Source organism: Phascolarctos cinereus, unplaced genomic scaffold, assembly GCF_003287225.1.
Source record: "Phascolarctos cinereus isolate Bilbo 61053 unplaced genomic scaffold, phaCin_HiC Scaffold_2;HRSCAF=192, whole genome shotgun sequence".
NCBI lineage: Eukaryota > Metazoa > Chordata > Mammalia > Diprotodontia > Phascolarctidae > Phascolarctos > Phascolarctos cinereus.
Genome location: NW_027555625.1, coordinates 89,499,746 through 89,526,241, shown reverse-complemented (window position 1 = coordinate 89,526,241; position 26,496 = coordinate 89,499,746). Strand labels below are relative to the sequence as shown.

Genomic DNA, 26,496 nt, shown 5'->3' with positions numbered 1-26,496 from the left:
ATACCTATTCTTTGTCACCATACGTGTTCTTTGTAATTTTGTAGTATTAGCTTTTTTTTATCACTTTGTGATTTTCCTTTGCAGTGTAATAATCAAATTTATTGGTTTTTTGGTCTGCTTATTTTACTTTGCATAAGTTCATGTAAGCCTTTCCATACTTCTTGGTATTAATCACATTCATCATTTTTTACAGACTGTAATAGTCCATTTCATTCATCTACCATAATTTATTTAGCTATTCCTCAGTTGTCTTCTACTTTTCTTCCAGTTCTTTGCTCCTACAAAAAATATTTTGGTGTATTTGGAGCCTTACCAACATCCTCCTTGGGGTACCTGCTCAACAGTAGAATCTCTTGAGTTACAGTGTGCCATGCTGTATTTAAGGGTTTACCAGAATGTAGATTGAAACCCTTAAACTAAATTTTTTAAATTTTGTAATCCATAGAACATTAAAAATTTTAAATCAAATTGTATTAGAGATTGGTGAAAGATAATGTAGATTTATCTGTATCCCCTCTATAAAATTCTTAAAGCAGGTAAGAACCTACCTAGTTCTATGGGTGCCAGTTTTTGGAACTGAAAAGAACCATTCCAAGAAAACTTAACCATTGAAATCAAAACAATTGAAATATTTGAGGGGGGAAAAGAGGGCAAGGAGTACATTGTAAAAATTTTTGTGTCTCTGGCATCTAGCCCATGCTTGTGCCATGTACATTGGAAGCATAGAATAAGTACTTGTTGAACTATAGTTAACCTTTGGGTATATTACCTGTTTTGCTTTTGTTGATGTTGATTAACTAATTTTTAAAAAAAGGGGGCTGACTTTCCTTAAGAATTTTAAGAACTATTTTTAAAAATGGGTGTAGAAGTATAACTAGTAGCATATCTATACGCAATATTTTATCATTTACTTTTCAAAATTAATCTTCTTCATGAAGGCTACCTTCAGTTATTCCATCTTTTCTATTCAGTCAGTCACATTTCAGTTAAGACAGGCAAGATCATTTGGATATAAGATAAACTGATTGCAAAGTTGGGGAATAATTTAATTTAAAACTCATGCCTACAGTTTTTGCAAATAATAGGTGATTGAATTTAAAATTCAAGTCTGTGTTCTTTGTGAATAGAAGGTAATGTGGGGAATACAGAAGATAGGGAAAAAGTTTAAGAATTTACAGTCTATTGGAAAATAAGACATGTGTGCACTCAAAACAACTACATAGCAATATGTGACCTAAGTACAAAAATGAATGACAAAGACAATATGATTTCAGAGAAGTGAGAGATCAGCTTGGGCCAATTAACTTTGTGCAGAGCTAAATCTGTTTTATATTTGCAGATCATGAATGCATGCCATTGATCAAAAGGGGAACTGGAGCAAGTCTTTTATTTATAGATGGTTCAATAAATGGTCTAATCTATGACCACTGTATTGAAAAACCTATTCAGAATGTTTGTTCTACTGATGTTTATTGACTTAATCATCTTTAAATAGAAAGGATAGTTTTTATTTTAATTTTGTGTTCGAATTTTTCATTATGCTTTCTTTCTCCCCATTTTCTGTTTTAGACTCCATGAATGAAGATAGGGACTCTTCTCAGTGCTTCCCTAGTGTCCAATTTAGTATTTCCCCACATATAAGCAAGAAGTTATGTTTTTAAGTGACTATTCTTCATGACTTAGTTCAGTGGGTATTTGCTATTTGCATTGCCAAATGTGTATGTACACAGATGTGAACGTAATGTGAATATTTAAAAGGGCTATACGAGCTGAAGGGGGGAATCATCAACGCTACTTATTTTACATGAATGCTTTTTTAAATATCCATAATGAAGCTAATCTTAAAAAGTAAACGTTGATAATCAACAAATATAAACATATTTGGAAATAAATTTATAGTTTAGAACAGTGTGCTGTTTTTTTCCCCCTGGGATTGAATGAAACTTTCTTCTTTTTCAGTGGTATCATCTAAATCATCTGTGGATTTGAATTCTTTTAGAGGCAGTCTGGCCTTAGGCTTTAGGAGGTAAGTTGGGCACTTAGCAGTCCTTGTGAATCCTGTCTCTTTTTCATCTATGTAGGTGTTTGAACAACTACCTCAAATAGTCAGTTTTATAACTTATTTTTCCAGCTTAATAGTGTGTCTCTGGCAAAAATTCTGCTATAAAGAAGAAAATATACACTGTTTCCTTTTAAGTAATAGCAACTATATTGTCAGTTCAAGAAGCAGCTTTTAATTGTGGATTATCAAGTCTGAAGTGTTTTGTGCTTATGTTCTCGTTGTCCCCCACTGTCCTTCTCTCCCTCACCCTGAGCCAAACATAGGTTGGAAGATCTCTTGTGTGAGAAAGAGCATGTATTTATTTCCATGAGTTGCTTTCATGATTGCTCTTGTGACTTCTCAGAGACTACTTCTGCATTGACACATCTTTAGTCATCTGACCACTTGAAGAACAGGGGGTGCCTGCCAGAATGGTTGAGGGAATGCAGTTTTTGAACGGTGTGAACCAAAGGCCACCAGAGGTCTATTTAGTGGGGTCCAGATGATGCTTAACATTGAATGCAGATAAAAATGGTAGGGATTTAGAAATTAGGCTTTAAGGTCATTCTTTTGAGTAAGGGCAGGACACCTTAAATAAAAGAAGTAATATTCTTAAAGGATTTATAGAAGTTAATGTGATGAAAACCTGGTTTCAGAGTGAGAATACCTGAGTTTGAAGCCTAATTCTGTTCCCAAGTCAATCAGCAAACACTTATTAAACACCTGATATGTGTCAGGCACTGTGCTAAGTTCTGGGGATACAAAAAGAGGCAAGAGGAAGTCTGCACTTAAGGAGCTTACATGGAACTGGTATCAGTTCCTTCAGTTGTAAAATGAAGAAGTTGGACTAAATTATCTTTTTCAGCTTTAAATCTGTGGTCTTGTGAACCATACTGCATTATGAGAATCTTGAAATTTATTGTTTGAGGGTGAAAAGAATTAATATTATCCACCTTTCCCAATGTATTTCATCCTCTGCCCTTTTACATCAGAAAACAGAACACGAGACAGTTTAGCAAAACTCACCAGCATGTCAGCCAAATCCAGTGTCATATGGAATGTTCTCAACACCCCCCCCCCGAACAGTGAGCCGATTGCGTATCTCTTCTTTGTGGCCAAGCTCTTTACCACAGTTATACTCAATTGCCTTCATCTCTTTTGTTCTTGTGGTTGACATTGTACTAACATAATGACTATTGTTTTTGTGATTTTATCTACTTCCTTTTTCATCAGTTCATCTTAGTCTTCACATATGCCTCTGTATCCATCATTTTCATTATTTCCTTATACTACAGTAATATTCTATCTTATTCATGCACTACAACTTATTTGCCATTCATTGAGTTATCTACTGGGTTTTTGGGTTTTTTTCCCGATCCAGGGTGACATTTGTACTACAAAAGTGCTAAATAAAATGCTGGAAAAAAAATTTCATTTATTTCAATGGTTTTTAGTGAAATAGACCTTTAAACAGTTAAAGGAGCTCATCTTCATTAAGTTGTATTGGTGTTTTATTATATTCATGTTTCTTTCATGGGTACTTATTGTGAGCAACTACATGCCTCTGGATAGAGAGAGCAGGCCGCAGAGCCAGGGAAGCCTGATTTCAAACCCTCTAGGTCATTGGAGTCAAGCTCAAATACAAATGAGGGCCATGACCTGTACATGAAGTTCCCTGCAGGCCACCACAGGTTGGACTTAATATTTCCCAACTACATTTTCATCTGATTTTTAACTGCCCTTGAGAGCGTTAAGGGCCACATGTTTTACACCTCAGAAGGTGCTGATTTGTAGAGGGGAGTTTTTCTCACCAAGAAGGTCCCCAGAATCAGTGAAAACATAGGTCTAGTCCCTATAGATATGTGGATGACTTCTGTGGATTCATCCAGAGATTTGGCAAGGTCAATGTACATTCTGTCAGGATACTTGGAAGAGTATTTGATTGTAAAATAAGATGTTAAGGCCTTTGTAAATTTGCAAAGTCCTATTATTATTATTTGTAAAAATGAGCTGACTTTTCTTATATCTTGATAATATTTATTTTTCAGCTACAAGTCAGATATAATAATTTCCCCTGTCTTTAAAACTTTGGGGTGGTTGAATAGCTTTGGAATAGATGTAGTTTGCCCAAAATTTTTTCATCACCTTGAGTAAAATAATTTTTCATTTCAACAATAATCTTTTTTTTTTTTAACCAAGCAATTGGCTTATATCCTAGGCTTATTCTAAATGCCTCATTTTGGTATAAACGTGACCCAGCCCATATCTAATTAGTCATGCACAGCTGGAAAGGCTTTGATTCTGGATCTAGTGTAGGTTTGTTCAGAGAGACTGTCTTCAAAGGGTAGGCCATTAAGTGGTATTATGTTGTGACCACATCAGCTTAGGAAACTATCTGAGTTCTAGAGGGAGTTATGACTTGACACCATGGAGGGAGTATCTGCAGAGATGACTTTAGGGATCCTGTAAATATTGTGTTAAGTATGACATACTGGTTGTGGGTCTTCAGAATTGGAATATGATTGTGTTTTGAGGGCGGTTTTGCTGTCCTTTAGTATTACCAGTGTCACTTATTTGGGGGATAGTAAATAAAACTTTGCTGAATATAGTTGTTTTTATTCAGAGTTTTTCTGAAAGAGGATGTCTTTAGTGGTGTGGAATAGGGAACCAAAAATGTGATGCCATTCTCTGTATGTTAAACTCACATGTTGTCCTGTCAATTAATCGTTCCTTTTTATAATTTTAAAATTTTATCAGTCTTAATAGCTGGTAAGAAATGATCAAACATACAAAATTGGGGGGTGAGAAGGCACAATCCTTTGCACTTAATATAGTAGAACCAAATTAATTAAAAAATGATAAATATAGCATGTATTCTCTCCCTTTCCATTTCTTTCTAAAGTGGGCTTTAATTTCTTTTTTTAATATGAAGTTGTTAATGTATTCTGATAATCTCTCTGTATAACTTGTGATAGGCTTTTGCATATTTATCTTTTAATAGTACCACAATATTCCTCTATATTATACTGAACTTTATTCCAACTATCCATTCTACAGTCATTGGATTTACGAGTCCCATTGCCTTGGGCTCACAACCTAGGAGATATTCTGGACCCCTCATTATCTCTCCCCACCTCTTCCCCCACTCCCCACCCTCGTCTAAGCTGTTGCCAAGGCCTGTCCATTTCACCATTGCACCATCTCTGAATATTCCCCCTTCTCCCCTCTGACACTGCCACCACTCTGGTACAAAGGCCTTCATCACCTCACTCACGGACTGTTGACAACAGCCTGCTGGTGAGTCTGCCTGCCTCAGGCCTCTACCCACTGCAGTCCATCCTCCAGTAAAATCACCACAGTGATTTTATTAAAGCACAGATCTGATCCTATCAGCCACCTGCCTACTCAATAAACTCTAGTGACTCATTGTCATCTCCACAATCAAATACAAAATGTGCTGTTTGGTATTCAAAGTCCCACATAACCTCCCCTCTCCTACCTTTCCATTTTCTTACACCTTACTGCCAGACTCATACTCTTTGATCCTGTGACCTCCTGACTGTTCCAGGAACAAGACATAGAATCTCAGCTCTGGGCATTTCCCTGGCTGTCCTCATGTCTAGAACTCTCTGAACACTTTTCCATCCTCTGCTCCACCTACTGACTTGCTTGTCTTCCTTTAAGTCCCAACTAAAGTCACATCTGTTTTTTTTAACATGTATTTTTAAAACTTTGGGTTCCAGATTTTCTCCCTTTCTCCCTCCCTACCCACCCTTATTGAAAAGGCAAGCAACTTGATACAGGTTATACATGTGTAGTGATGCAAAAAACTTCCATAGTAGTCGTGTTGTGGAAAATTAACTATATTTCCCTTCATCCTATCCCGCCCCCCATTTATTCTATTCTCTCTTGACCCTATCCCTCCTCAGAATTGTTTGCTTCTCGTTACCCCCTCCCCTAATCTTCCCTCCACTCTATCATCCCCCTGCTCTTTTGTCCCCTTCCCCCCTATTTTCCTGTAGGGTAAGATAGATTAAAATCACATCTTTTACTAGAAGCTTTTCCCAACCCCTCTTAATTCTGGTGCCTTATTACTATATATATGTATTTGTTTACATGTCATTTCCCCTTTTAGATTGTAAGCTCCTTGAGGGCAAGGACTGTCTCTTGCCTCTTTTTGTATCCTCAGCATTGAATTCAATGCCTGGCACATAGAAGGGTGCTTAATTAGGTGTTGATTCACTGATTGATAGAAATTTCCTTTTTTCCCCTAAAGTACAAATTAGGTAGTTGTATTTTTACACACAAAAATATTGTTCTTTTTGATATTTTAAAGAAAAAATCCTAGCAAAGACCTTGGGTCAAAGGAGACACTCAGTGTTGTGACTTTGTTTATTCTATATTGCCATGAGAGCCAGCCCATATGGCGTAGTGGCTAGAACTGACCTTGCATCCAGCAAGATGTGGATTCAAGTCCTTTCTCTGAAGTATCCTTAGCTTTTTAGTATTGTAGGCAGCCCTTTAAGATCAAGAGTTACAGGAAGGGTTCCAGCCTTTTTGTAGAGGGCATTTCCTAATATCTATACCAGTGATATAATATAGGTCCTGCCACTATATTGCCATATCCAAAATATTTAGAGGAGTGTTTCCCTGTAGCCTTGTTAACATGACAGTAAGAGAGTACTATGGTACTTTGATTATTCTTTTTGATCTTTTCATTGTTGGCCTTTTCAAAAATCAGTTCCTTATAACAAAGGATAAAAAAGCTAAAAAATTCAGCAAAACTAATGAGTACATAGAAAAACTCTGACATGCAGTGTTCTATATTCACAGTCCCTCACTTTTGCAAAGAAGGCTAAGAGGTACCTTCTTGGCATTTTGCTGTTTCCAAGTATCCAATTTCACTTGTTTTTTCTATTTACATTTTTTTTTGTTATTATGAATATTGTTGTTCTGGTTCTGCTTACCTAAATGCCTCCATTAATATGTGTTTCTTTCTGCGTTTCTCTGTATTCATCGTATTCATTGTTTCTTAGAGCACAGTAATAAATTTGATTAGCTCTTCCCCAGTAGATGGATATCTACTTTGTTTCTTATTCTTTGCTAGTATAAAAAGTACTGCTTATAAGTCTTCTGGATATCCCGGGCCTCTTTGCCATTGATTGCTACTGCTTTAGAGTGGGATTTCTGGAGCAAAGCCTCAAGATATGTTAATTCTATTCCAGAATAGTTTGACCCATTCGTGCATCCACAAGCATTAGTGTGTTAATGTGCCTGTGTTCCCATAGTGCCTCCTTCATGCATTATTTCCATCTATTCTTTGTCATCTTTGCCACTTTGATGATGTAACATGAAATTTCAGAGTTTCAATTTGTATTTCTCTTATTGGTGATTTGAAACTGGCTATTTTTTTGTCTCTTAAGAAAATTTATATCTTTATATCATTTAATTTCAAATATATCTCTTCTATCTAGAGAGCTATCCTTCATAACAAAGAATAAAAAATAAGGTGAGAAGGTGGGAAAATGATGTTAAGGAAATATAAACTGTATGGTAGGAGCCTTACACCAGGTGCAGTGTTCCACACCCATAACCCCCCACCTCTGCAAAGAAGGGGGGAAAGTACGTTTAATGACTTCATCTTCCAGTCATGTTCATAACTTTTCGGTCCTTCCTTTCTTCCATCCCTCTTGCCCTCTTTCTCTTCCTTCTTCCATTGTTAGTTGTTTTGTATATGGCTATTAATAGTTGGCATTTCTTTGAAGGATGGTTTATTCATATTCCACAAGGCAGAGGGGCTCAAACTGTAATGTAAAATAACATGCCAAGCTAAATCCAATCAGCCAAAACATACCATCATTTTTAACCTCTAAAGTTATTTGAAATCTTTTTAGAAGTAGAGGAAAGGAGTCTCTCTTTGTTTAAAAGTAAGTTAATTTTTATCCCTAGATATCACAGGTTAGATTGGTTGTATTCAAACATTTCTCTTATCCTTTCTCTTTTTTTGTACTCCTTTTCTTGGCTGAGACACTGAGGCATAACACTTAGTAGAGTAGAAAAGGAAATAGTAGGCTTAATCATGGTCATTTAAAGCAGTGTATGACATCTCTGGGATGGACAGACCCCTTAGGGAAGAAATGGACAGTATTGAAAGCTTTCCAGTGGCTGGAGTTCTAGATTTTGCCCTAAGACTTCACCAAAAAGTATCTCCTAGTTTTTAATGATTCTAAGGTTTCAACTTTCCTTTTGTGGGAGGAAGAAAATATTCTCCCCATTGGTATCTCGAACTTTCCTTGTTGAGTGATGCTCTTGGGCGTTATAAGCATTGCCTTCTTTTTGCGTAGAGATGTCAGTAATGTTGCTTTATACTTATTGACAGTTGGTAGGGTAAGAGAACCAGTTCAAGTCTTTTTTATCTGAGAATTCACTTCCATATTGCCTCAAGATAGAAACGCAGTGTATGATCTGTACTACCTATAATCTTGCAGTGATGTCTTATGCCACTTTACAAAGTACAACGTACGTCCTGATGAAGTCTGTTTAATGCAAGAGAAAGGGGTATGGAGGTGCAAAAAAAATTTATGCTTTCATTTTTAAGTATTTGAAAATTTTGAACTTGTAACTGTTTAATCGTTAAGAAAATTAAGATTATCATCTGTTTTCTAAGAAAATGATGGTCTTATAGGAGAAAAGAAAGTAGTTCTTTATGCTTTCTTGTAGTCAAATAGATGATTTTTAAGCGTTTAAGTCTCTAAATTGTGCCAGGCATAGTGTTGAATGCTGGGAATGCAAAGACAGAAATTAAATAGCCCCTTGTCCTCAGGATTATTTTCTGTAGATGGGAGACATTTATACAGATAAGTGTATGCAAGATGAATAAAAAATTATTTTAGAGAAAGTTCTGAACCTTGAAGAAAGCTATGAATTGTTTCTAGAATGGACTAATTTGGTAGTAGGGGTAGGGAGAAGAGATAAAATATTTAGAGCAAAAAGAAATGCCCGTGGTATAAATCAGCTTTAAATAGTGTATTGGGGCTTCACGCCATTAAATAATGAGATTAATTGTGAAATACAGGATTCCAGGCATTGAAAAGAGTACACGTTATCACTATGTAGGCTGGCAGTGAGGGTTTTGGGTTTTGGTTTTGGTTTTTTAATGCCTTTAGTAAATAGTTGATATAGAATGAGTTGTTTTCAAAATGAGAAGACTTTCACAAGTGGATTCTTTCACCACAGGAATGTGTGAGGCAGAGTAGAGTCAACTAGCAGTATGGCTTTTTTCTCTACTTGGGGGTCTTTTAACTAGCCATTTGACATGCTTGGAGTGATCCTTCACATCTGAGCTCAGGTTCCAGTGTTAGTGCTTTCACTCTGAAACCACCTCCCTCTATCCTTTGATGTACATAGGTGTTTGCATGTTTGTCTCCCCATCTTTGTCTTTGCCTTTCTTCATATCCTCAGGGCTTAGCACAGAGCCTGGAACATAGTAGGAATTTAACAAATGCTTGTTGACTGACTGAAAATGCTGTCACAAAAGTCTCTTTGACACTTTGCATTTCATTTTTTAAAATTTGCAAAGGAGCAAACAACCCTGCCTTCCAATCTAAGTGAATATTATCTATATATCAGTCTAGATTTTTAATACCTTAGTAGTGAATACATATTTAATGCCACTGGGATTTTTGTTTGAATCATATATTTTACTAAGAATAGTTTTATTTTTTATAATTTAAAAATTGATATTTGGGGGAATTTAATTATTAGTCATAGAACTTAGATGCTCAGGGGAATTGTTTTAAATGTGATTCTATTTTGCCAAGTTTCTTATTTAGCTATGCTTGTCAAATCTTGTTTTCAGCTTTTCCAGGGGATTTTCTCACTTCTTTTGTCCTGGAATTTTAGCTGAGATTTAAAATCTTTGTTATTTAGAGATATTTGTTGTAACAAGCCTTTATCTATACTATGTGTATTACCTTGAGTGACTCCTTTTATGTTTTTGGTATTACATTCTATATTCACAAAGAAATTTGATTTATTCTCTTGTTACTTGATAATTCATTATCCTCTGCTGCCCTCTTCAGGTCTGATGATATCAATCTTTGGAGTAAGGTAAGTCCTGATTTTTCTGTAAGCTTTTGTATGCCATCCAGAAGATGGTAAGTATTAAATGTTTATTTTGTAAAATTTTAAATTCAGAATTCTGAAGTAGGTAGTTCTGAATACAAATTGGATCATGCAGGAAAGATTCCCTTTCATTTCCCTCAATAGGGGCTTTCCTCTTCCAAGTAGGACCGTCTGAAGTAAACAGGACTGTGGCAGCATTTAAGTGTGGAAATTACAATAGCTTATTGACTAGACCTGTGTGGTTTCATTGACATAGGAAACTCTCATAGATAAAGACTTCCTCTGACAATAGAGGCCATCACCCTCTCCACAACTGAGTGGTCTCAAAGAGCTGGCTATAACCACAGCAGTAAATGACTTCCCCAAGGTCACAAGGACAGCAGAGGTAGAACCTGGAAACTGGTCTCCAGCTTTCAACCTATCTCAAATTGATTGGTGTGGTTGTACATTGCTTGGTTCAGGGAAAGTGCAAGTATGGTCCCAGTACCTACAAGTTCTAAGTTTTAGAATGACCTGGCATGCACACATCAAAAATCATATGCATAAAGCATCCATAGCTTTCTTTATCAAGCCATAGTACAGTCTCTTCTCTGGTAGTATCAAAAGTTACTTCCCAATTTTGAGTGAGTGGCTGGTAAGAATAGTTACCTTAGAGGCAGAGGCAGAAGTGGTCTGGATTTTGATCCTCTTTCACATACATACTATCTATATAATTGTGAGCAAGTCATTTAACATTTCTTAGTCTCAGTTTCTTCATCTAAAATATCTATGATACTACTGATGTTGGCTATGATGTTTGAAGTACTTCTCTTATTTACAGGGTAGTTATGCAGATGAAATGATGCATATAAATGCTACATTCCTCAGCAGTAAATGTTATTTAAATGTCCCTTTTATCAGCAATCATGGTTATAGCCTGATGCATGCATGCATGCATGCATATATATATATATATATATATATATATATATATATATATATATATATATATATATAAATATAAACATAAACTGAACTATTAAAATACGTGACTTTTTTATTATAATGTGCCTAGACATGGTATGTGATTTCTTTTAACATTTTTGAAAGATACCAGTCGGATATAGTATCATTTAATATAATTTAGTTTATTTACTCAAGTACAATTGTACTTAATTCTCAATGTAGAAACAAAAAAAATAACTTGAAGCAATATATCGATAAAATGCCAGTTTTTGGCCACAATTGCCAAAGATTCGTAAGGATAAAAATGCATCTTCTCAAATGATAGTTGCCTGTGGTATTTGTCTTTAAGATTTTTATTGTGTTTACTTTGATATTTTGCTCATTATACATGACATTTTTTGTTGAGATAGACAAATGTGTCTTTTAGTTCACACTAGCAATGAAGATAAAGCAGTTGATCTTCTTTATTTCAGTGTAACTTTAGCATAATCTGTAGCATGGATTTTCCGGGACTTTTATGGTTTCTATTGAAGAGTAAAATATTGGTAGAAGGAAGTGCTAATAGATGCTTACTCTCCTCTAAAGGGTTCATCTGTGTTTTTTAAGTATTTTTTTGTGCACAAAACCACGTTTTTTAGCCCTTTGAAGTGAAATAAATTAAAACTTTTTCACGTGAATTTTTGATATATTAAAATGAAGATTTTCATATATTACTCCTCCCCCATACATTCTTTTGTTTGATGTTACTAAACTGTTAAGCAATGTGTTGAAAGGTGATTAAAACAAACCACAGTTAATTTAAAACTAATGCTGCAAGTTTGTGCATTTCATTTTTTCCCATGTAACTTTATTTTAAATAGATCAGTATGCTTCAGTTTCACTCTTGTTTTAGAAATCTCAAATAATTTATAAATACAGACTCATAAATGCTATAGGTAATTTTTATTTATAATTATGTGAGTGAGGAAGTGATATGCAAGCAAAATGGTTTAGATTATTGTTGACTTTTTTGCATTTTTATTTGCACTTTTTAAAAAGAAAACTTATTTATCCACAGAAAATTCCTTGTAATTTTTTTTTTCATCTTAAATTACTATGATGCAGTATAGAGTAATACCTTACTGGGAAAGATGCTTCATTTCGAGAATTCAATTTCAGATTGTATTTGCCCTTGTTTGCTTCTCTTGGCTGCAGTTCATGATTATTCTCTCTGAACAGATAACAGAACAGTTGTACACGGATGGACGTTATTGCCAGGCATCTCCAGGACCAACTGGTAGCGTTTCAATTTCTATGATTGTAACTTATCCACAAATCCGTTCTTCTGTGTAATGATGGACTACAGGGATTACAACAGTAAACACTGAGTGCTTCTTTTTTAAAAGTGAAATTTGAAAACATGTTGTATATAAATCACTATGATAATCACAGCATTTTAAGAGAGCAATAAATTTTTTTAAAATTGTGATTAAAGTCCTGGCTCAGACATTAACCACATTTATTTATGTCACCTATCAGGCTTAAATGTTAACAATTTTCTGCTGAATATTTTATTCCTGTCTCCCCTTTTAGAATAATTTATTGGAAAAGGTATTATTTTGTATTGAATACTTCTGTTGTTTTACGTAATGAAACATAGAAATATTTTTAGGGCAAGTTTACGTGGTTAATGTATGTGTTTCTAGAAGAAGACAACCTTTCTGAAAGTTCAGGTCTTTCTAAAACATTAAAAACTGGTCCTATATGTTTTCTGCTCGAAAGCATAGGAAAATTTTTGTTCTTAGAAAACATCCTTTTTAATCTTGGGGTTTTTTTTTTTCATTGACAATAAGTCAGTTTTCCATAGGATTGTGGATTTTTTCATCATAATTGCTTCGTTCCTTATATAACATTTAATGGTTCTTATAATATATTTACCTTCAAAAATGTATATATGTTACACAGTATTTGTGGCCACTATTTGCAGTAGTGGCCAGGGAAGGGTGGGAGGCCTTGGGCAGTACCACTTCTGTCACACAGTGGTGGAAAAAATAGATTGAAGTAAGATTCAGTACTGAAAAGCTGTCACTGGGTCTGAAAATAATTAATATTCCTTTCACTCACCAGTTAGATATGTGCTCCCAAACCACATAATCTCTATGCCTCAGTGATCATTGTTGCCATTTCAGAGCCTCTCATCAGGGTGACATCTCACACCAAAATGATTTCTTATAAATTAATCTTGATAACATGACAGTCTCAGTAATTTTAGGGGAATGCTTTCTCTTGTTTTTTTCCACAGAAGCTGTTGGCTATTTTCTTTATAACTTGATTGACAGCATGAGTGACTCAGAGGTACAGGCCAAGGAGGAGCGTTTGAGACAATACTTCCATCAGCTGAAGAAGATGGTACCATTTCATTTTTTGCAACATAATGCCTGTCCTGCCTGACATGTATCTATTAGATTTGAAATTGCTGCTTTTAAGTACAACCAGACCACTTCTCAATGACATGGAAGAGTTAGAGACTTAAATTATGTCTGAGATAATTTCTGTTAGACAAATTTCAGTTTAGTTGTGTTTCAGAACTCATAATTTTTTCTCCACCTCTTGGTACAGAATGTAGCAATTCCTGAAAGCATCTACAAAGGGATTCGTAATCGCCTGAACAGCCATCATGTTCCTGAATTAATTAAGGTGTGTGTCTGTGAAATAGTAACTATTTTAAATAAATTTCTGTTGCTACAAAAACGTTTAAATTTATTTTCAGTGTACCTTCATACAAAATAAACCTTTTTTAATCTGCAAACACCCAAATGTTCCTTTACATACTTTACTATTTATGTTTTAGAGATTATTTTGAGCTCCACTTTTAGGATTGTTCAAACAAGATGGACAATTTGACTTTCAAATCTTATTTTAAATAGTTACAACTCAAGCCTACTTTACATAGTTTCTAATTCTGTGATAATAAATCTGGATTTTAGGATGTGGCCCTGTTGGTTGACACACAGACTTCAGGCTCTTCAAAAGTAAGTAAGTCTTAGCTACTTTTCATGTAGTGATAACCACACTTAGTGGACAACCCCAGAAAACATTTATATTGCCCCCTTATTCTAACAGCAAATTTCTTCTCTTCCTCTCCATGCTGCCCCCTTCCTCTCTTCTCCCGAGTTATTTGGGAATATTAGAGGAGAAGAGAGGAAAAGAGAGATTAGATCCTTTGGAAAAATGTATGAGAAGACAGCATGTTTCTGTTGTCTCCATTTCCCAACAAGTAGAAAAAAATTATTCTTTCCTTTTTTACAAAAAAAAAAAATTGTTAAAGGAACATTTTATTCTTGTAAAAGTGCCATTTTAATTCTTACATTTTTTACTTGTTAGACTATTGTCTCAGATTTTCAGTCATGTAGTCTTCCTAAAGAATATGTCGTATTCTTGGCACTATTGGAAAAATTTTTAAATGAGGGGACACACACACACACACACACACACACACACACACACACACACATTCTTTTTTAAAGAAATGCTGACATTTCCTTATGAAGTATAATTTTTGGTAAATTTCTCTTTTCCATAGATTTTAGTGGAAAACTCATCTGACTTGGAACAAAAACTTGAAAATTTGAAAACTGAAAACCGTCCTATAAGAGATGTCCTAAAGCAACTTATACTAATACTGTGTTCAGAAGAGGTAACTTGAGTAATACAGTCTGTTTTAGAAAACTCCAAGATTTGTTTTCTCTAAGAATATGATTTTTTTGTAAGCAATATTAAACACTGTTAAGTAGAATGTTTATGATTTCTTTGTTTTGTGGTTATAAATCAAATATAAGTGCAAAAAATAATTAAATGAAAGATTAATTTCTGCTACACCTTGAATGGCATGTTTTGGGGTTGCTGAAGTTTGTTTACAATAATTCAAAGTGAATGATGGTAACAGCTGTGATAGGTTTATCATACATGCCAAATGTCCTTTTAAGCCATGGCTCAGGTCTCTTATATCTAGATTGCCAAGCAACTGATACATGCAGTAGTCATTTGCAAGTCAAATATTACTAGGTTGTTAATGCAGGGATTGAAATTCCATTTTCCTGCTGGAGGAAAGCTCTTTCTGAGATAAAGGGTCTCTTGCTGTATTCAGCGGGCGTCCAGCTGTACTTCTTATTCATTTTAGTGTGTGACTGCAATTTGTGGGATATCACTAGACTTTTGAATTTCTAGTTCAGTATGATTTGGTCATAGAACTGTGGTTCTAAAACAGAGGCATAACTATGTTTCACATGATAATATGATGTCTTGCCTTGATAAAAAGTTCAAAAATACAAGGTGGTTTCAGTTATGTGTATTTCAGTTTATGGAAATACATGCAGTTACTGGGCTACAACTGATTAGATTATTTTCTATTTAATTTTAAGGTTTTCTTGTTTTGTTTTTGCTGTGTGAAAGATAAACATGAGACATTTGCTGTTTTAGAACATGATAGTATATATAACTTTATTAATCTTTTTTTGGTTAAAAACACATCCTCATCTGTATGCTCATGATGAAACTAGATGTTACATAGAAAGGTAAAGTTTAGCTTGTAAAGGTAAAGTATAGTATGTTGCATAAAACCAATTTCTAAACTCAGCAGGCTCAAAAGCAAACACATTGTTAACTTATATTTATTCACTTTCTTTTGTTCTTTTTAGAATATGCAGAAAGCTCTTGAAATAAAAACAAAATATGAATCTGACATGGTTATTGGTGGTTATGCAGCTTTAATAAGTCTGTGCTGTCGACACGATAATGCAGAAGAAGCAATGAACCTGAAACAGCAAATGTAAGTACACTGGCACTGAAACATGTCACCGGGATTTATGCTGATACACAACCCTGGCCGAAATTACCAGGCTGACTGATAACCTTCTCCTGTGGTCTTTATTTCTCTTCTTCTGTGGTATTTAAAGTCATCAAAATTCCAGCATTTCGGACCACGTCTTTAAAAAAGGCTTTTATTTGTCCATTTTCCAGTTTATCTCTTCACTGCTGCTGTAGTTACTTGTTCACTACAGTAAGATGGCAGCCAGTGTTGAGGACTCTATCATAAGGCTTGTTGACAGACACTCCCATTTCCAGTTTCTAAGGGAAATCTCATTATGGTGTCAGATAGGAAACTATAAAAGAGAATTAACAATATCCAGTGGTGACTACACTGTCAGTCAGCTTTTTGATCACCTTGCCTTATGTCTTTGTCCCACTAAAAATCCATTTGTTACCTTTAAAAGGATATTTTTCTGCTTGAATGTTTATGGTGAAGAATGAGTTGAAGTAAATGATACTGTTGTTGATGTTTCTCTGTGTGTATGCAATACTTTTAATTATTAGCTTATGCAAACCATTAAAAAAAGACATTGTAGTCATTCATAGACAGTGTTTATTAATTATTAATTTTTATATTTGGCTTAAAAACATTTTAATCATGATTTTTGTTTTATGTAGTCATTTCCCTCCAGGAGAGCCCTTATCAAAGAAAAAAAGTTAAGTCAAACCTGCTGACAAATAACGTGTTTACCTGCTTACATATGTCGTCCTGCTAATACTTCCATACGTAAAAGCTAGACTTTATTTAAGACAAGGATCCTTCTGAGAAGTCAAGTGTTTCTTTATCAGATAACTATCAGCATCTGTTTTGGTCATTCAGTTTTGTTACTTTAGAATCAGAATAAAGTCTAACGTGGTAATATCTTAGCAGCTTTCAGATAGGCAGAGCTATCTGTTTTTATTATGATTTTGCTTTTACAGCTTTAGAAAAATAAGGAATTCTCGACTATCAAAATCTTGCTATGCTTTCATTTTTAGAGAACGAATCGATTCATCAGTTTCTCTTGACCCGGGCAAGTATGTAGGCCTTGTGAAAGTCTTGGTGAAGCATGGCCGAATCCAAGGTATGCCTGCTGCCTTTAACTGTGAAATAGAAATGGATGGGGAAGGTATCTTGCCACTGGAATAAAATGTGAATTGATATTAATGGTGTATCATGTCCTGCAAAGTGCTTGAACATTTTGCATACAAATTTGCATGTGAATTCAACCAGAGATGCTTGGACAGTGCAGGCCATTAGTTTTAATGGATTGGCAAGCTTGTCATTTACATTTGCACAGCTCAGTGCCTTTTGCATTTCTGCAGCTAGCTCTTATTAGCATTGCTGCTTGGATCGAGTTGGAAGCTCATGACTTATGGCACAAATGGCATATGTGCCTACACTAATGGCTTTGTTTTTGCTTAAGAAGGTTTGAAGGTGGAACATAAAACCTAGAAACATAACCTTAAAGGAAACAGAAATAAGAAATGGTTTTCATCACAACTTTGAGAGTTCCTTCCTCTGTACCCCCTCGCTTCCACTAAAATATCTTTACTTGAACCAACTTTTTGGGTTGTTTTTTTTTTTAATTTGAAAATTCAAGCAGCCCCCCCATCTTTTGTGGCCCTTTTTTCTTATTGTCACTGAAGTAAAAATAATTTAATCATACTTGGTATTATTAAAGTCTTGATTTTGTAGTTTCCTTGATTTCTGTGTATGAATTGTGCTGTGATCTATCCTTTATTATGTTTCCGCAGAAGTCAGTTTCATTATGGGAAAGATATGAAGATTGCCTTTTTCCCCATGGGAGCATTCACAACATTGAAAACTGTTTTTAAAAATTAATCTACTTTTGATACTTGCATGTAAAGTGGTCAAAACATTTTGCCTGTATGATAATTAAGAAAAACGTTATAAAAATGGACTTATTCCATATACAAAAATGTTTGTTTCTGCCTTCCTAATGAAGCTTAATGAACCTAATGTTTTAACATTCAGTCTTTTGGAAAGCTTTCATTGGCTCTGCTTGGCTAATTAGTATCGACACAGCAAACAGGCCCTATCGGTATCAGACCATTAGTCTGGCTGTATATACAGTGTAAACACATCTTTATTATCTGGCCTCCTGACAAGCCATCTGCTGAAGAAACAATGGTGTGATTTAGCAGATGTTAGCATTGAGCGATAAAAGCATCCATTTAGTAGGATCTTGCAGCTATAGGGCACACTGTACAAGGTTATGTGGTGCAGAGTGGGCACACGGTTTCTATCTATAATTTGTAGTCAAAGTTGCAGGGAAATGATAAAACCATGCTATTGTGGATTTATAATTGTAGTCTCGTTTAGAAATGCAAGTAGTAATTAACTTGAAATCGGCATTATACACCAGAATTTGCATTCCTGCTGGGTTTGAAATGCTGTTTTAATAGCAGTTTGTTTTCCCTACATGAAATTACCTAAGGGTCTTTTGTGTTACTTCATTGTAGATGCTATTAACATTCTAAAGGAGATAAAAGAGAAGGATGTTCTTCTCAAAGACAGAGCACCCTTTTTGCACATCCTAAATGAGGCAGCCTTCCTAGGAGAAGTTGAAACAGTTAAGCAGTTACATGAAGCCATCATGACCTTGGGGTTAGCAAAACCAAGCATCACTCTATGTTCCCCTTTGGTTACTCTTCACCTTGAAAAGTAAGTTAATTGAAATTTGGATGTGGGTTTTCAAGGATACAGTTGATTATTTGCAGGGTGGGGAGGGTTGTCTATATAAATCATCTATGGTGATATAAAATAATTTTGTATTGTATTTTCTATGAAATAGTAAATTGAATAAAAACACCTTTCAGTTCTGCTTCCCCTGTAGGAGTCCTAAAGTAAATTGTTTATGCCAAGTTTCTTCAAGTATACCTAAAAATTATGTGGTGGAATTGGAGACAGGAAGTCCTGGGTTCAAATCCTGCCTCTGACAGTAGTCCACTTGCCATGGGCAAGTTATTTAGCCTTTATTGGCCTCAGCATTCCCACAGATCTTCTTCGTCTGTTGCTTACCCTCACCCGTTCTGTCTCCTTCTATCTGTAAAATGGGGCCAATATGATTCACAAAGAAGTTCTGTGGCTCATGTAAGATAATGCACATAAAACACTATGGCATCGTCAAGCACTGCACAAATGTCAGCTATCTTTTTTTTTCCCTTATAAACTAGGTAGAGTTAGATCTGATGAAGATTAAATTGTTCCTAACCTTACTCCCAGTTTTGGGTTCCCTAAGTGTTGCAATTATTGTAAGAAATAATGTCCTCTGGGCTTTTCATCATAGCATCATAATTGTACTCTTTGGGTAATGAGGTAGGAGCATCTTTTCGCCTCCACGTGGTATTTTATTGTATTCCAGTACTGCTGTTCGATGTAAGTGTTTAGGAGTTTTCTTTGAGCCCAGACTATTGCTTTGGGAAGAAAATTAATTTTCTTGATATAGTCCAGAAATTGTTGAGTTTGAAGATTTTCCTTTGCTACAAGTTAATGATTTCCATAGACTTGCAGAGCAAATTAGTGTTTTGCACTTGGTTCATTGCAGAAAAATTTGATGTGTTAGAAATCAACTTAAGGCATTGTAGTAATGGAAGACATTTCTTTAGAAAAAGTGATCCTTGCACATATCCATTTCCTTTATTTAGTGTCTGCATTTTATTTTTTAGGTCCTGAATGTACTTCTATATTCTGTAACTTAATTTAGGGTCTTGTAATGTTTACAGTAAATTGATTTTACTGATATTAATATAGATCTTTAGCTACATAGGCAAATTTGGACAGCAGTTCCAAAATAGCCAGCTATAACAACATTTCTTTCTTTATCCAATGATTAAGTTGTCCAAAGCAAGTAAAGTGCCAAACTGCCTCTGTTTAGGAAAGAACACTGAAATGAAAGCATTTTTCCCAGGGCCATATGTGTTGAATATTAAGGTTTGTAAAATGACCTTGACTTGCTTTGCATTGACTAGTAGAAAAATTTCAAATTGAATTGTGGGTGTGTTGGACTCTTGGCCAAATTATCAGCTTCACCATCTCACAGGCTTAGATCCTTTTTAAGAACTACTGACACAACTAGCTATTGGGATACTGAGCTTTTTTAGTCACAGCCTTTACTGAAAATGAAAATCCTATAATTAATATGTTTCCTACTAGATTTTTTTTTTGTTATAAAGTACCCATCTCTGCAAACAGTAACTGGGTTCTGCATAGGCTTTAGAAAGAATTTAATTAAAATGGGCCCAATGCCCAGAAGTATTAAACGTTTCTTCGCTACTAGGCAGAAATAAAATAAGTAGCAGCGAAAGGAGCGAGGCTAGATTAGTTAGAAATATCTTATAAATAGAAATACTTTGATGAGAAAGGGAGATCTCAAGCTCTTTCCTGAAGAGGTCTGCAGATGGGGCTCGTGAACTAAGCAGGACTTGGCAAGCTAAAGTGGAAATTCAGAGAAAAAAGGAAGGGGGGGGAACACTGAGTTTCAAGCTCAAATAAAGGTAGTTGATAATGTTTACTGTTGCATCCCAACCTCCTGGTTAGTTTCTATATGTGGATACCTCTTTGTTTAATGCTATTAAAATTTTACTTTTGTATTAGACCTTTGCTCCTTTAAGCTATTTGGGATCCTAAACAGGTACTGTTAAGTGGCCTTTGTCTTCTCTTCAGTGCCTCCAGCCCAACAGCAGGTACTCATCCCCTTTTTCCTCTACACAAGTTTTTGTAGTATATTTACCTACCATGAGTTCTTAAGAGAAATTTTAAAAGAAAAAAGGCATTTCCATTAAAATGTCTTGCATTTAACTATACAGTAAAATGCAAGTCACTTATTGACCCATATGTATATGTTTTAGGAATGAAGACATTTTTATTTAATGGTATAAAATAATAATGAGACACTTAAATGGTGAAATGGTAAAATGTTAGGAAAGATTGGATTTACATCTTTTAACCATTTTCTAGCTGTGTCACAATCATGTAATAAGACTTATTTTACATTCAACTATTTAGATTAATCATTTCATCCTGATTGAAAGCAAAAAGTTCACAAACATTTGATTTGACTAAATTTGTTTAAATCTCCAGTAGTATAGTGTAATTGACCCCAGCAGGAGTGTAAATTCATCTAGGAAATCAGCCGTATGTGTTTAAACTTGATACAGGTTTATCAGAAAAAACTCAGAACATGTTACAGCTCTTCATCCTTTTCATTCAAATCAGAACAGCTTTTTGGACTAGCATTGTAAAATAATCTAAGAGGACATGACTTAGGAAGTTTAATTTTGAACAGTCTGAGATATTGAGTTTCCCAGAAAGATATAAGCTTGAAGATTTTTTCAGGTCTTAGCTTTTTAAAAAAGTCACTCTGACAGTATTGAGTCACAGGTGAGAGGTTCATACTGTGACTGTGTTACCTGAATCATTTAAAATCCTTGTGGATATGGGTGTAATGCTTTTTTTCCCGCAGTCAACAGTCCAGGGGGAATCTCAAACATTAGCAGGTTTTCAAAAATATAAGGAGGTTTGTAAAAATAAGCTGCTTCTGTAGTCTCTTTTGGTAATCTTTTCCTTGAAGGGGAAAACAGCTCAGAGAACAAAACAATTCTGGTCTTTGCTTTCATTTGCTAATAGATTATATTTTAGAAAGCAGATTTGTAAACATTAAAAGCTATATAACCTTTTCCTACAAGTTATTTAACCTAGATTTCTTTTTTTTAAAGCTACTTCATTTTCTGTTTTATTTCCTTCATTGAAATAATGAATGATTCAAAGAAGATTTTTATCCATTATATTTTGGTGAATGAATTGTTTTAAAATATCTTAAAAGAATCTTTGTTGACATTTATTGCTATGAGAAAGGGAGAGATAATATGAAAACCATGTTTATTAGGTACAAATGTGTGTTGTTTTTGATTTACCTGTACATGGTTGGCTGATCTATTTTGGTCTTGTTGCATTTTTAAAATAGCCAAAACTATTTAACTGTATTATATTAGATTCGAGTGATCAAAGGTGCTTTAATTTGTGCTATTCATTAAGGATTATTCTGGGATAATTTGTGTTACAACCTGTATGTGCATGTAAGTGTTTCACTTATGTCTCATCCACCAGATATGTAAGTATACAAGGAATTGATTATTTTTATGTACAAAGCTCTTGGTTAGTTAAGTGTCAGCAGTTCGGAAGGCATTTCAAAAAGACAAAGCTATAATAAAATAAGTTTAAGGAGCACCTTTAAAAATCTTTTGCATATGTAGTTAGTGTTATTTAAAATAAATAGTTGCTTTCTTTCTCCCCTTTTTTGTTTTAACTGAATATTGTCTTTATTTATAGACTGCTTGCTTTCTAGTTTAAAATTCTATCAGTACTGTAAGGAAATTAAGGAGGTTTGGCTCTTTTACTCCATTATTGCAATTAGGAATTTAGCATCATCAGTGCCAAAGGACAAAGTGGTTCATTTGCCCTAGGGGGACAGGACAGTGATAAGATGATTTTTCGTCAAGGATCATTGGGTCGTAATTAAGTTACATTCATGGCTATTGCTTTTTGAAGGATGATTGGTAAATGACAGGCTTCATGTGCTTAGTACGGACAGTGTTCACTAGGGTTTTTTTCTCCCTCTGTCAGAAAATCCTGTTGAGCCTGATAATGTAAATGTGGCATTTTATTCTGAACAAAAGAGCAGGGAAATGAGCTATCTTGTCTAATCATTCAGTTGTTTAACACCGACTTCCAGTTTAGACTCAATTGGCTGGAAAGCACTTGACATGTGAAGTTAGTGCTGTTCGGAACGCATGTTTGAGTAAATTTTAAAGTAAGTGACAGCTAAATTGTACCTAGGGAAATTACAAAGCCTTCAACACAGTTAATTTTTTGGGGAGGATTAGTTGTAATTGTAACACCAGTCTCCTTGAAGATTCCTCGTTATAGCTGATGAACAGGACGGGGAAAAAACATTTAGCTCTTTCAAGAGCTGGTTTTCTTAACAGAATAATTTTTTGTAAAGCTGATTGCTTCTTCCTGAATTGATTTCCCTCCACACTAACATCTGTTTATGATTTATATAGTGGAATTTGTTTTTAAGTGTTTTTTTTGTGGGTGTTTTTTTTAACTTCTCTCCTCCTCACTCATTCCCTCATCCCCCAAGAGTCTCCTTTCCTCTCCCTCTTTCTCTCTATCTCTCTCTCTTTTTCTCTCTCTCTAGTGGTTTCAGATTTGAGAGCTTTTCAATCAGTAAACCCCTTAGGTAAATTGCCACTTCACTAAAGCTTTATGCATAACGTTGAAGCACTTCATTCCAATTAAAATCAATATTTAGAGTCTTATTTTTATCAAGCATATTCTCTGGCTTGGAAAGTTATTTATTGCAAGTAAAGTGTTTAGGTTCAAAGGTTCTGTGGAAAATAGAAAGAAATGACGTAAGGTTTAGCAGTTTATGATAATTTGCCGTTGGTTCTCTCAAGTTCAGTTGCTCAAGTCCTTGTTAAGGCTCTCTTTGACTTAATTGAGCCTATCTTATAAAGAAATACGAAAAAAAATAACGTTAGGAATTGTTGGCCTTTTATGGGTCAAGCATAGCTTTCATACTTTTATAATCATTTGGGTTTTTGTGGCATACATCAATTTTATTTGTAAATAGTTATTTCAGGTAGTTTAGGTATTATATAAAGTATACTGGCAACATGCAGTATGTTTGGAAGGGCTGGCAGATTTCCTTCCATTTAATACAGGCACTATGCCATTTGATAGGCGTGCACTCTATAAATCATACCCATTTATAAAATTAAAAGCAGCATATGAGATCTAGAATAACATATAATTCAAAAAAAGACAAACGTTTTTAGTTGTTACCATCAGTTAAACAGTTCTCCTTTACTGTTTTGTTTTATAAAGCCTACTTATTCAAATGGTCTCTGAATTTGAGACTTAGGTAATGTTCTGATGAAGTCTAATGTCTGCATTTCATGTATTTTTTATTTCTTCCACTACTTAGCCCTCAAATTTTGTTGGTATTCCTTTGTGCTTAAATTAATATACAGCAGTCACAACTAGTTTAAACTTGATTACAGTGTTGTCCTTTCATAATCTTCAGAGCTGAAAATGAAATTTAACAGTCATTTTTTTTAAGGTATGGACAATCCCATTCTAGGTCTGATGTAGTACATGTGTTTATAACACAAAGCATCACATGAGGTACCATACTTGCCCTCACCTTTGCTCCTTTCTTTCTGCCACTCTGTCTCCTCTTTTCCCTTCCTTCGTTTTCCTTCCTGTGAAGGAGTTGGTCTAGGGGCTCTTTAACATTCTTCCAGCTCTACATCTATGTTCGTCCTGATGATCCCTGCGGTCTACATGACTAGATTATACTTCTCTGCTCCTTTTGTAGATTATATGGTCTTTTACTCACATGTTAAAAAAGAAACTATAAAGAAATAATACTAAAGTACTAATATAAACATGAAAACAATTATTTCCAAAAGTAACATTGCTAAAGGTTTAGTCTGGATTCCCCAGGCTTTTTTGTGTCATGGATCTCCTTTAACAGTCTGGTGAAACACACAGTCTTCTCAGAGTACTCTAAATGCTAAAATACATAACAATACAAAGGAAACTAATCATATTGAAATAAAGATACAATTTTTCCCTTGTCCAAGTTCAAAGACCTCTTAAAATCTATCTTGGACCCCAGATTAAGACCTTGTGGTCTGGAGCAAGTTTTAGAAAACTTATCAAAGGGAAATTTGGTGACTGCCATATTACCACCATATTTGTCTCATATACGTGGTGTTATACTAGCAGGATTGGTTGAGCGGCAGAGTTCAAAATCAGTGAATGATAGATAGGATTTAAAAGCATATGAGTTAAACCTCAGTGTCTGTTTTTGTTCCCTGAAGTTAGACATTCAGTGAATTGGTCTTCAGTTGTGTTAAGTACAGGTATGTTCCTTCCTCTAACTTCCCTGTTAACTGCTTTCATTTGCTACTGAGTAATACCATCCTTTATAGCTTGCCCCCTTTGCTTATTATTTCAATGACTTTCAGAGATGAGGCCAAACAGTTTTAAATAGGTTCATCTTTATTTCAATATATTTACTTTCCTTTGTATTCTTATGTATTTTATTTTAGCATTTAAATGCATTATTCTGAGGAAACCATATGTTTCATCAGATTGTAAAAGGGAATCTATGACACTACTGAGAGTATTATTCGACAATGTTTTCTTCGTGTTTCTCTCATTAATGTAAGGTAATTGCAGGCCATAAAAGCCAAAAGTTTAGTGATATATTGTACTTTAACAAATGCATTTGATACTTTTCTTATTCAAGTGATGAGTAGTCAAAAGTGAAAATAATAGATCTTAAAGACAGAAAAGATCTGACAGGGTTATGTAGTGTGTTTTTGACTGTGCATTTTAATTTTTCTGTGTACTTTTCATGAAGGATTTTATTACACAACCCTAATTTATTTTATTGGCGACTAAAAGGGGGAAAACTATCTGCACGTAGAATTAGCAACAAAAATCTAAATATTACCTATTTTTTTGTTGTTTTACATATATAGAAATACCTTCAGAAGCATACATTTAGAGGCCACATATTGTAGGTGTTTCTCTTTGATTGATGCAATTATTCAATCATTTATTGGTAACTTAGACCTGGAAAAAAAAAAGGTTACTTTAATGGTGTGGAAATAAAGCTGGGGTGTCATCCCCCCCAGATTGTATTTGTTACTGAAACTCTAAAATTTATTTCATGGTTTTGTTTATTGGGGGAATATGGATGGCTGTTAATTAAATGAATGTACAGAAAGACGCTAACAGAACTTGGATCTAAAGCAAAATAAACGAGTGATCATAAAAACCTTTATATCATCTATGGTAGCTACTGTTGCATTTCTCCTGTATGACAGTAATCTAGCCTGCAGCATCTACTTGCAGTTTTGAAATTAACCTGTAATTTAGTCTTCACCCCAAATGACAAAAATCCACATGCCTCTGTGGGGTGCCAGAAGATGCGCTGTCAACAGGGCTCAGTGAGGAGCTAAGAAGGGGGAGCGAGCTCCGCCATCGGCTCATTTTCACGGGGTGTCAGTGTTATTGCAACAAAATTAGGGTTTCTTCTGATAATGTACTTTACTCTAAAGTACAGCTGAAAATCCTAATCTTGATAAAAGCAGTCATTCAGTCTGGAGCAACAGATCATTTGTATAATGGACAGAATATTAGTGGTGTAACAAAAATGGGAGATTATTCTGTGCAAACTATTGTACGTGTATGAGATCATTTACTTTCACTCCAGAAAGGTTGTGAATTTGTGCCATAACTTTTTTCCACTTACAAGTTTTTCCCATGAATTGCCTACCTAACTCTTGAACAGGTAGATAGAGCAGTGGGCCTGGAATCAAGAAGAACTGAGTTCACATTCAGCCTCTTGACACTCGTTAGCTATGTGACCCTGGGCAAGTCACTTGCCCTGTTTGCCTTAATCAACTGAAGGAGGAAAAGGCAAAGCACTGTAGTATCTTTGCCAAGAAAACCC

The 26,496-nt window shown here is 34.9% G+C and overlaps 1 protein-coding gene across 2 annotated transcripts in view; it reads left to right on the top strand.

Moving 5' to 3' along the window:
- The window catches only part of LRPPRC (leucine rich pentatricopeptide repeat containing), a 112,765-nt gene that overhangs the window by 40,393 nt on the left and 45,876 nt on the right, over window positions 1-26,496 (top strand). For both annotated transcript variants that reach the window (XM_021001242.2, XM_021001243.1), the window contains exons 14-23: window positions 1,960-2,026; window positions 10,123-10,150; window positions 12,329-12,386; window positions 13,392-13,498; window positions 13,709-13,786; window positions 14,077-14,121; window positions 14,673-14,786; window positions 15,787-15,917; window positions 16,937-17,022; window positions 18,425-18,626. In XM_021001242.2, coding sequence (XP_020856901.1) covers window positions 1,960-2,026; window positions 10,123-10,150; window positions 12,329-12,386; window positions 13,392-13,498; window positions 13,709-13,786; window positions 14,077-14,121; window positions 14,673-14,786; window positions 15,787-15,917; window positions 16,937-17,022; window positions 18,425-18,626 — 916 coding nt within the window. The remainder of the gene's footprint in view (window positions 1-1,959; window positions 2,027-10,122; window positions 10,151-12,328; window positions 12,387-13,391; window positions 13,499-13,708; window positions 13,787-14,076; window positions 14,122-14,672; window positions 14,787-15,786; window positions 15,918-16,936; window positions 17,023-18,424; window positions 18,627-26,496) is intronic.